General features: G+C 41.9%; 1 protein-coding gene across 1 annotated transcript in view; it reads right to left on the bottom strand.

The window, feature by feature from the left end:
• GAN (gigaxonin) overlaps positions 1–12,464 on the bottom strand; it is a 30,811-nt gene extending 18,347 nt beyond the window's left edge. Inside the window, exon 1 of the mRNA XM_081920466.1 lies at positions 9,901–12,464. Within this exon, the coding sequence (XP_081776592.1) occupies positions 9,901–10,076 (176 nt within the window). The 5' untranslated portion in view covers positions 10,077–12,464. The remainder of the gene's footprint in view (positions 1–9,900) is intronic.
• Positions 12,465–12,526: the final 62 nt, after the last annotated feature.

Below are 12,526 nucleotides of genomic sequence, written 5' to 3'. Positions count from 1 at the left end.
ACCAGTTTGAGGGCCAGAGTATGATGCCAACTTCACCTGGCAGCATATCGTGGGTGAGACTTGCTTGCGCCTTACCTTCCTCCACCTGCTTCCTACCTCTGCAAATTGGGTGCTGGCGGCAGAGAGAACTGCAGCGGTTTCACCCAGCGACCCATGGGGCTGGGGCAATCCTCGGTTGTTCCACCTTCCATATGCTGGGGCTGGCAGTGGAGGGAGGAGGCTGCCAAACTGAACAGGTATGATCAGCACCCCACATGAATGTCCACCCTGCAACATTCATCTAACCCCAGAATCCTTTGCCATGGAGCCCCCTGCATATTGCAGACACTAAAGGAATGAACTTGGAAAACCTGTTGTGTTCACAGCATGAAAATATGGTTATAGCAAATTAGGATAAGAGCAACAGAGAATTTCAATCAAGGCCAAGGGGTACATTCAGTGCAGCTAATGCACTTTCAATGTCATAAGAAAATGGGACTAGGAATTCTGCACAATTAAATGTACAACACACACAAGACCTGCTTTTCTAGCAGGGCAGGATAAAACAAGAGAGATCAGCTACCACCTTCCTAAATTGACATTCCTTCAATTTGTATGCTGTAATTTCAGGGTCCACCCTGGACATTTTTCACAACTGAAACTGTATATATTATATGCAGGTCTCCCTTTCTGAACACAATGAAATTCCCAGGAAATCATTCATTAGGCGAGTGTTCACATAACGAGCTGACAATTTCCATTATTTCCTGTGGGAACATTTCTAATCTGTCATTTGTCCAATCTCCCCCTCTTTCATGGTTTCTTTCTGAAATGGCTGCCACTGACCAGCAAGGAACAAAAGTTTTTGTTCAAAAGTAATCCTGAACAAATGTTCTTAGCTATCACACAAACTTTAAAAGGATAAATATGGGGAGATACGTTTATCTTTCAGATATTAATGCAAATTTGGATAACTAGCTCAAATAAAAAGGGTCTGTGTTCATTAAACAAACGCTACACAAAACCTCTGATCTATTAAGTTTTTTTTTAAAGTAAACATGATATTTGGGAGTTTAAACCGCAACAGCCTACAAATCACATTAAAAAACCAAAATACAACCTAGTATGCCAAGATGTAACAGAAATGGTAGCTCCACATATAAAGGCAGAAGGGAATGTGCTAACCCATGTTGCCTAACACTTCCATTAGCCAAAAACACTCAAAGTAACAGCACGACTACCATTATTACTCACCTAGTTATGTTCTTACATAATCTCCAGAACTGAATTTAAATCTCACTCAGTCATTAAAATTAGGAGCCAAGTGATGCACACCACCAAATTTATGCAATGACTAAGGAGCTTTAGTCATCTGTCTTCTCACAAGCTTCAATAAAAACCAATCAAAATGCTATAAAAATCAGACAATGCCAAGTAGAAAGAAGAAAGAAGTCTGAGACAGAATAGGCAGGCCCACACCCTCTTTCAGCCACAGCAGATAGCAACAACTTTAGATCTATTTATGGTTCTTTTATGTTAGTAGTTTTTAACCAAGTCTTCTAGGAAGACATTTGTACATCAGAAATAACAAGTTTACAGCACAATTACTCAAGAATCATTTGAGCCTTTTGGGCTAACAACAGGACAAAAACATTACATTAAGATGTAGAAATATTAAAACTATATTTAGAATTTAGAATTGTAATCCAAACAGTCTCACGATAAATCAGTGGGAACCCATGTTACTCTGCTCTACAGACCCACACCTAACAGAAATAGGCCAAGTAAAAAGAAAAGAAAAAAATTGAAAGTCACCCACCCACCCCTCAGACAAGGCTCTCTATGGATATGCTAATATGCCAACTCACTGGCACACTCAGTGTATCCAAGTCATATCAAACATATTTCCATTTTCTCAGAATACTTGAAGCACTGATTTAATATATGGCTAGATGTCTTATAAAATGAAAGAGAATGATTCTTATTATATCTTGGCTATCTGAATAGTTTACACAGGATAAAAATAGCTTGAATTGTATTCTACTTGCCAACCACTAAACTCATACCTGCCCCTTTAGGGTGTATGGCAATACAGTAGTACCTCGGGTTACATACACTTCAGGTTACAGACTCTGCTAACCCAGAAATAGTACCTCGGGTTAAGAACTTTGCTTCAGGATGAGAACAGAAATCGCACAGCAGCGGCGCAGCGGCAGCGGGAGGCCCCATTAGCTAAAGTGGTGCTTCAGGTTAAGAAGAGTTTCAGGTTAAGAAAAGACCTCCAGAACAAATAAAGTACTTAACCCGAGGTACCACTATACTAATAATTAGCATCTGTATAGCACATTTGAATGTTCAAAGCACTCTACACACATTAGTTTCTTATAATTTTTACCACCCAGGGTGGCCCATTCTGTTTTGCCGCCTGAGAAAAAAGGGAAAGATGCCCCCCACTCCGCTGAAGACTTGCTTACTGGTGTCACACAGCTGTGGCTTCTGGCAAGAATCATGGAACTCTTGTAAGATCTCATTGGAAGCCACCACTGCAGCTGCACAACCCTAGCAGAGGTGGGAGGGACACCACCCCACAGGATTCTGCTGCCCAATGCAATTGCTTCAGTCTGCCTCATGGGCAGGCCAGCCCTATTACCACTACACAACAAAAGGTAGGCTAGCATTATTACAGTGGTACCTCGGGTTAAGTACTATTTCTGGGTTAGCGGAGTCTGTAACCTAAAGCATATGTAACCTGAAGCGTATGTAACCCGAGGTACCACTGTATATTGAAGATAGGGAGCAGAGGTCATGGGAGAGTGAATTTGTGGTAGAGATGAAACTAGAACCTGGGATTTACTCACTGGCTGTGTTTGTACCTTCACACTAAGCCAAACCATGGAGTAGCACAAACATGCTCATTCTGGAAAAGGAGATCACATTTGTTTTACCCCTCCCTGGGCTTTTTAGGCCAGCATAACACAACAACTAAGCCCAAGTATTGTCTGAACCCAGGATCATGGTGATGAACTCTCCTTCTTAACCATCATCTGTAGCCAAGATTTGTTCTATGGTTAAGCAGGAGAGAAAACCCACAGCTTTGGACAGCACACTAAAGCCAAACTTTGGGCTTAGCTGTTGTCTTGTGCTGACCTAGAGTCAGACTCCAGGGAGGAACAACGCTGGTGTGAGCTCCTCTCCGGGAGCCAACACATTAGCACAGTCATGGTAAGTCAAATTCTTTCTTACTGCAACATATGAACCAGGACAGTTATTTTGGGTTGGATGATATGGTCATATTATCTTGGATACAAAGGGAGGCTGTTATAACCATAAAAAACCCCTTAATGGTTGCTTACTCAATCTAGATCCAGCATTAATCCACAGGTGGCTAATCCATACATCATTTTGCTGACTATTCCAAGTCATTCACAGGTTCACATACTTCTCTACAAAACTGCGAGCTACATCAACCTTTCCCATTGTTTTTTTCAAAAACAGTAACAAACACACATTCCAAAGTTCACAGATCTTGGGATGAAGGGAAGGTGTTCTTTTAAAAAAAGTCATTGCCAGTTGTTCTTGATTCTCTTTTGACTCACTTCCGTTTCTGAATCAAAAATTTAAATGTAAACAAATCCAAGGTTGGAGTAAATTCAGGGGTGTTGCCCAGGATGCCTAACAGTATAAACAAGTGCTTCAATTAAAAATGATAATGTCTTATTACTGCTGTTGTTATTATTATTAATAATAATTTATTCATACCCAGCCTTTTCCCTGACGGGACTCAAGGCATCTTACAAATAACAACAAGAATTGCCATGAATATAGAAAACCAATCACTGAAACAGTTAAACGTTAATAGAATTAAAACTATATACATATATAGAATCTGTTTAAAACATACAAATAATTACAATAAAAGCAGCATGGCACCAGACCTTTCATTAAAAGCAGTCAATTCTTCCCAGCTGAATTTGAAAACTGTTGTTCTGCATCTTTTACCAGCATCTTTGCAAACCTAGCCATTACAGTATCATAAGTACAGACATATCTCTGGCAAGTCCTTATGATTTCTAGCAACTGTGCAGCTGGGATTTGTTCTCAGGCAATTTTAATTCTCATTCTTGTCCCCTTGCTTCAGGCAACAGGCTTTTTGTCTGGTTCTGGCCTCTCCCTTTCTTAATTAGACATGTGGGCTGACATTCATTTTTCATCCATCAGCATTTCCATTTCCCCATTATGTCTAGGGGCACATTACATATACTTTAGCAAAATGCCCTATTATAAAACATATCTTCAGGAGGAAGAGTTTCCTTACACAGAATCCTGATGCATTAATAGGAAACCCTGGTTTTGGTTTCAAATATGCATAATGGATTTCACTGCAAAAATACCCTCTGAATTATGCAGAGTTATATTTATTAAACCAGCTGTAGCAGAATACAATAACCATCTAAATAAACCCCTTCCTTATAATTTAGTAACATCTATAAAACACTAATTTTTATAATCTATTCAGAAATCTTATTTACGAAATGGGAAAACAAACCTCTGAACTAACTTGAAAATGCAGAGGTTTTCTCCTAGCCTGGGTCCTTTGCAGACAGAATCATAGAACTGTAGAGCCGGAATGGACCTTGAGGGTCATCTAGTCCAACCCCTGCAATGCAGGAACCTCAACTAACACATCCATGACAGATGGCAATCCAACCTCTGCTTAAAAACCTCCAGGGAAGGAGAGACTACAAGCTTCCAAAGGAGTCTGTTCCTGAGTGCACTCAAGATGTATTGAGCCTTTAAAGGACATTGTAAATATAAATGATGTACAGTAAAGTGAAACTTAAAACAAATATATAAATCATATGCTGTATTTCTGTTAGCCACAAACAATTAAGGAATAGGTCCTCTGCTAGGCCAAAATACTATTTACCGTTCAATGAAATTTGCTTTAGTTTAGCTACTTTCCATTTTTACAGCAGGTCAAATTACATGTTATGGTAAGCACCTATTTTTAGAAAAAGTAGCTACACAGGTCCTAGATCTGGGCTGGGGCTGCAGCCCATGATAAGGGGTTAATCCTTTCCTCTCACACCATTTCCATCTGAAAATCCCAGCCCAGCCCCACTACTACAGGCAGCAGAAAGCACCTTCAGGAGAAGTAGCAGAGGTGAATGGTTTTGTAAAGGTGCGGCACTGAGGGGAACAGGGTTGAAAGCTCTTCTTTGCATTCCTGATTAGGTTCCCCAACAGTTTCTTTTCTTAAAACTACTGGCAGTGATAAAAACACTTAAAAATGTACACCTAGCATCATCTAACATGCAGTTTGACTAAAAATATGCACTTTTGTTCCCTTTCCAGATACCATTCCAAATTTAAAAAAACAAACCCTATGCATTAAAAAATACTTGCACACTCCTGCACCCATAATAACTGATTCAATGAAAAAGATCTTATCTTGTCCTTCTCAAATTCTCTGGAACAAATGTGGATACAAATGCTTACAGCCATCTACAAATATTTTATTTGTTGTTCCTATTATTGTCCCTAAAACTATTGTGTGTGTTGTGACAATAAAAAAAACTACAGAACTCTTTATTTCACTAGGCATCAATACTTTAGCTCACTAAGGCTAAAGCTGAACAAGTCCCACTAGATAAACTAACTTTTCATGTTTCTGAGCCAGTTGTTCATGTTTTCTGGACCAATACAGATTACAGTGGTACTTCTGGTTACTAACTTAATTCGTTCTGGAGTCCGTTCTTAACCCGAAACCGTTCTTAACCCAAGGCACGCTTTTGCTAATGGGGCTTCCCGTTGCCGCCGCACCGCTGATGTGCAATTTCTGTTCTCATCATGGGGCCTAGTGCTCTACCCAAGGTACTACTTCCGGATCAGCGGACTTTGTAACCCGAAGCATTTGTAACCCGAGGTACCACTGTATAGAGACATGTTTTTATATATTGTTATAATTCATTATTGGATTATTTCTATCTGATGCTAAAAATACTGTCAATTAAAAGGCATAATGTTTTTGATTTCTCCAGTGAACTCAAACTACATGCTACCACAGTGGTTAAGGATTAGCAACTGAGGCTTTAGAAGACACCCAAATACTGTTTAATACTAGTTGCATACTAGTACATTTAAAACGCAGCAAGGTTGTTTCCTCCTGCTTAATTTCAAGTCTCACTGACATGCTGCTGTACACACCAGAGAGGGGGCAGGATGTCTTCACCTAGTGCGTGTTACCCATTTATTTCTCCATGCCTGCAACACGCACCCCAACCTCCTATTCATGAAGCTGTCATCTGTGCATGCACAATGGCTGTCTCAAATGTACACACCTCTGTTTAACAGCTGGTTTGAGTGGAAATGCACCAAACAGGAGTATTTCTCAAGAATCTACAAAACAGATATGGATTGTGACTGATGTCATAGGTACACAGCTTTAAACACTGGCAGTAGGAATGCACTAGAGGCAGAATTATCGGTAGTGTGCACATGGCCTCAGTATCTAGGCTGCATATTCATTGGCAATCAGCATAACATGACATCAAATGTGTTGACAACAAATCTAAATAATTTTAAAGCAAGCTTCTTCTTTTTCTACACTTAAACCAATAAAGGAGGATAGTAACTGCCCTATAAGCTGCCAGAACCATAAACTATGTGATGAAATGTCAGTTGTCAAAATACCAATATTTAACAAAGCTTATTTGTCATAACACTTCAAAAAGATGCAAAGTGGCTTCAATGCAAATTATGCAAAGAGTGATGATTAAATATCCAGCATGCATTTGATCTGAAACTACTTATCAAAGTAGGGAGAGCAGAGAACAATCTAATGCTGAAAATGTTGTGGACAGGCCTTTCCTGCTCGGTCAGGCAGCTGAAGATGATGAGCTTATTTGTTAGTTCATCACAAGAAGGAAATAACAAAGCACCACACTCTCTCTCTAAGGGTGTCACTGTATTGTGTAAACACCAAGTTGCATATTATAATGAAGGATATCATTTTAAAGTTAAAATGTCCAGTCAGCTTTTAGACAGGTGTGTGTTGTTTTATTTAAAGCATATTTAAATCATATATTTAAAATGAAGCACAGGAAGTACATAGTTAACATTATAAAGACAGCAACTTTAGCCTTATGCATAAGTAGTGCATTTGCAAGATATATGTAACAAATTGTGAAACTCCCATCTCTACTATTTATTGTCAGTCTTAATAATGTCAGTTCTATATACATGAAAGAACTTTTTAGCACACAAAGCATGAATCCCCCAGGTGGCTGCCTTTCAGTTAGTTGCTAACCAATAATTTCAAAACCACCGCTCATCATGAAAACTGCCATTTTTTATTTTTGCAAGAATCTGTTTATCACATCAAGCAGGGATTGATGACAGTGATGTCAATAAGTAATGTTGCTAAACAAAGAAATTATACTTCCTGTATTCCTTTCTAGCGAAAGGAAGCATAAGTGGCTTGGGAGCATGAATTTGGCAATAACCTGACTATGGCAAGCACTCACCCCCAGAAGCTACACACCTGTGGAATTGGTCCAAGTCTAGGCTTCTGCCTCCCTTTCTGAATCATAAAGCACAGCTACATGCTTTCTCCTGTTTACAGCACAATGAGATTAAAGCGCTTTAAAGTAGCTCAGAAATTTTTAAAGGGCATGCAATACAAGATGGGGTCAAAATGACAGCGCTGAGCTATACAACTCTGTGAGTCTGTGTATGGACCTAGTTGGTGTTTTATTAAAACAGTCAGGACTTTGTCCGCACTTTTTAATCTATTCTCTTTCTATTGTTGAGGAAATGTGTGGATAAGAGGAAAACAGCAGGCCAGGGCAGGGCTGGAGAGAGAAAATGAGAAAAGGGAGTGAGCAGCTAGGTTGTTAGCTAACCAACTGGGTCAACAAGAAATGAGAAAACCCATGAAAGCTAACAAGAAAGATCTGAATCCATAATGTGGTGGCTAGTTAATAGGCTTGTTCCTGTTACAGACAGCTCCTTTTGCTGTTTTAATCATTCATATACTCTTATCTAGTTTCCCATAAACCATGGTCCCTGGGCATAGTATGGAGGGAGACTGAGCAGTAATTTTGCTGAAGCTAAGCAGGTCTGGGCCTGGTCAGTCTCTGGATGAGAGAGAAAATTTAGGAACTGCAGGTCTCACTTTAGTTCTTTTGCAAAGCACTGTGACTCAGTGGAAGAGCATCTTCAGCGATCCCTGCTTGAAACCCAGTGCAGTTGCTGCCAGTCAGTGTAGACAGTATTGAGCCAGATAAGCCTATGGTCTGTCTAAGGCAGCTTCCTATGTTTTACAATGGAAGGAGGTAACAACCCACACCCTGTTTTCATTAATTCTCTGGCGTGCAGCTGCAGCATTCATATATCAACTAAACGTTCTCTCTAATGGAACCCCAGTATTGTGGGGACTTATAAAGGATTAACTAAGTGTACATCCCAAGATTACTAAATATGGTCTGTAAGGAGTATTAACTATCCAGAGTGGTTAAGAGAGTTAAAAAAATTATTCCACCTTTTAAATGCATGCTTAAGGGAAAACAAGCCAGGAAACACTTTCTGTCTGTCATAAACAGTAGCAGTTTTTGTTTTGTTTTTTTAAAAGCTGGCAACACAGTTTCAAGAATAAGTCTTTGTTCTGTCAAAAGATATTGGGCTCAGCCATGGCACACAGCATTTAATAAGGAGTGATGGGGTTCAAGCCATCTTGGGAGTCTTAGTTCTTCAATCCTGAAGATGTGTTTGTGGAGGGTTGCAATTCATCAGTATAGAGAATAATTCATCAGTGGTACCTCGGGTTACAGGCGCTTCAGGTTACAGATGCTTCAGGTTACAGACACCACTAAGCCAGAAATATTACCCCGGGTTAAGAACTTTGCTTCAGGATGAGAACAGAAATCGCGTGGCGGCTAAAGTGGTACCTCAGGTTAAGAACAGTTTCAGGTTAAGAAAGGACCTCCGGAATGAATTAAGTTCTTAACTAGAGGTACCACTGTATACCAATCATATCTAAATGAGACCTCCATTTTTTCATAAAAAGTATGTTCTCGGCATACACACACACACACAAAATTAGAGATGGCCATCACTACCATCACCTACTTTTGAATTTCCAAGGCAACTAACTGAAAGCTGTTGTCAACGGTGGTCAAGAAGCTACATGCCTCTGCGAAGCTCACAAGCAGCAACACATTTTAAGAAACCATGATGAATCCTGCTAGAAAGATCAGGACTTGCAGGTCAAGTTTCCAGAAGCCTCTGGTTGTTACGGTTGGAAATGCTGTGCTTGATAGACCCACCCTGGTTTCATCCAGCAAGGCTCTCCTGCTGTCCTTAGCAAGTATTGCCTTAAGCTACAATTGGAAGTCCTGGTCCAACAAACCAACTGTTTGATTCTTAAAACAAACCGTGTTTTTTAAACAACAGGTGCTACCTGCCAGGTTCCCAGAGACATCTCACCAAGGACTCCTAGGGCTCAAGTTCCTTACTGAGGATCAGACTTTCATATTTATTGTGTTTACATCCTAAGCTTTTCTCCAAGGAGCTCACTGTGGCCTACATAGTTAACCTCTCCCCAAAATTTATCCTCACCACCTTGTGAGGTAGCTTCGGCTGACTGCTCCAATGTCACCCGCGGTGCTTCGCGGCCAAATGGGGATCTGGACGCGGGTCCCACCCACCCGCCCCCAATGTTAGGCGGCCGCTCTAACCGCTACACCGCACTGCCTCGAGCCGAGCTTGCCAGCTAATTCCGAGATGGTAATAAGGACAATGACACGCGTGTGTTGCGCATGTGCAGCCAGGAAATGCTCTCCCCTCCAAACACACCCGCCTGGTGCACTCTGCACATGCTCGTGGGGTTAAGTAAGACCCAACGACGAGGCCGTGCCTCACCTGATGTAAGGGCTGGCGGCCGCCAGGATGTTGGTCTGCACGGGGATCTCCTCGCCCTCCAGCACCAGATGGGCGTCGCAGAAGCGGCCCTCCTCGCGGAAGGAGCTCAGCGCCCTCAGGAGCCGGGCCGGGTGCTGGGGGTCCGACACGGCGCTGCCCGCCGCCCCGCTCGACATCGCGGCGTCCCCAACCGGACGGAGCCCAATTCTTAGCAGCAGGAGTTAAGGGGGGGTGGTGGTCGCCGCCGCCGCCGCCTCCTCTTCTCCCTTCGCGCCTTTTCCTTCTCTCCTCAGGGGCCTGACTCCGCCAGGCCAAGGCGGCCTTTCTCCGCTCCTCCTCCTCCTCCTCACGCGCCCAGCAGGCCGAAGCTGCTTCCGCGCCTCGCGTCTTCTCTCTCGCCTCAGCCGCTCTCCGGCTCCTCGCATCCGAGCCGGTCCCCCACCATACATCCCAGCCCCGGCTCCGGCCTTGACATCATATCCTCGCGCCGGCCCATCCCGGCTCCGCCTGCCGGAGAGGAGGAGCCGCCGCCGCCGCCGCCGGTGGGATGGAGGGGAAGGAACTGGGCAGCTGCGATTATCCCCTCCAGGCTGGACGAAACGGACGGCATATGTCATGAACACCACGCGGGATGACAGCAACAACAACAACAACAACCTACGCCTTATCCTCTCTACTGGCACGCGCGCAAAGCAGGGCGGGCGCTCTGCTTATGCTCAGAGGCACCAGGGCGGCTCTCCATCTGCCTTGCGCTGAGCTTGCTCATTTAGGTTATGGGGGCGCGCGCCATAACCTATGGCCCTCCGAACGTTGCTGAATTACAATTGCCCCATTGACTAATTTAGCTTAAAAACTACTGTAAACAGTTAAAATTGTGAGTAGGGTTAGACACTTGTAGTTTGATGGTGGATTTTGGATATAATATAAATGAACATTTGGGTTATTGTAAAAGATGCAGGAGGAAATGATTAACAATAGGACCCACAAAGGGGAAGAGGGAAGTCCAGGAGATTCTATGGAATCTTGCCTTTCTGTTGTATGTTGAATATGTGATCGTAAAACTGTAATTTGAAAAACCAAATGAATTATAAATATATAAATTACAAATACAATTGCCCCTGAGGCCGTGTTTGTGAGATTGATGGGAGCCCAGCAACATCCAGGGAGCCATAGGCTATTATTTATTTATTGTAGTTGTTTCTATACTGCTTAATATTCAGAATCTCTACGGGGTATAAGATTAGCCAGCCATGCCCAAACTCCTGATGTGTGGAGTGAGTGGAAGATACACTCTGAACATGCTCACAGCATTAAGCAACAAATAATGTTCAGAGATTTGCAGCACAAACCTATGCATATTTACTTGTAAGTATTCCCCAGTGAACTTAATAGGATGTACTTCTAATTGTGCATAGGAGTGTGTTGTTATATGCTGAGACTATGCATGTATTCTTTGGAAAAATGCTGTTGTAAACATCAGACCTGGATTAAATGGTGCCTGGTGTCTTCAGCACCTTCATCCATTTGCTCGACTTTATTTCAGAGTTGGATCCATGTTTTGTATGCATGATTTATCTTGTCATGTAAGACAATAATTTTTCATGCTAAAGTTATAAAAATCTGTATTGTGTGGCATAAACCACTCCATTTCATCACATGAACGGTGGTGAACATTGCCACACAAAACTCCTACTATTTCCCAGGTTAACGGTGCTGCAAACATATTTTTTTAACATAGAAATGAGTGCTAGTTCCATTAGATTCCACTAGATTTCCAAATGTGACTTTAGCATCATGTGAAATATAAGATAAGATAAAATGCAGAAATCGTCAGGTAAGTAAATGTTGGAAAAATGGAATAAAGTGCTGTCTGAATGCAGCCCAAGTAATTTCACAGTCAACTCATTGAAATGAATTAACAAGTTCATTCTTTTCAGTGGGTGCATTCTGCCTGGGACGTAGTTGAATACAACCCAATTATTACACTGGCCCCAACCAGAAGTTGGGCATTTAGTATTGCTGATCCCATGCTGTGGAACATGCTTCAAAGAGACATTTGGCAGACATCTCTTAAGATTTTTTATTATGTGGATAGGCCTATGCAGCCGATTAAACTTTTCTTGAGTAGCCAGTCTTTTTAATGATTGTTTTGTGCTGCTTTTATTGGTTTTAAAAATGTTTTTACAATTCTGTACACCGCCCTGATGTTTTATGAAAGGGTGGTACATATGTAAATAAAACCTGTGTTTGCATTTGGACATGTAGGCCCATACTGAAACTTGTACACATAAAGGAGGAGGGATGCAATCCTCACCCTCAGGCTCATTCCCAAACATCAAAAGCCAGGGGATATTGTTGTTGCCCAGGTGAAGTCAGAAAAGGAAGCCTTTTATTACATTTCTAACGCCAGTGGCCTGCATGGGTGCATTGGAAGTCCAGGAAGCATTTGCTACCATGGGAATGCTGTATCTCACAGGCCTTGTACCTTGCCACATGGGCAACAATGCAGAGATTTGCAGGTTCTTAGTTCTAGTTCTGGCAGCTATCACCATAGTGCACCTAGAAGTTGATAAAAGTGCACCTATCTTTTATTTTGCTTGTAAGCTCCTTTGGAAAGGCATTTGCC

This window comes from Podarcis melisellensis (genome assembly GCF_964234715.1).
Source record: "Podarcis melisellensis genome assembly, chromosome: 8".
In the NCBI taxonomy this organism is placed as follows: Eukaryota; Metazoa; Chordata; class Lepidosauria; order Squamata; family Lacertidae; genus Podarcis; species Podarcis melisellensis.
Note: the sequence above shows the minus strand (reverse complement) of the source record. Positions and strands in the feature narration are given on the sequence as shown.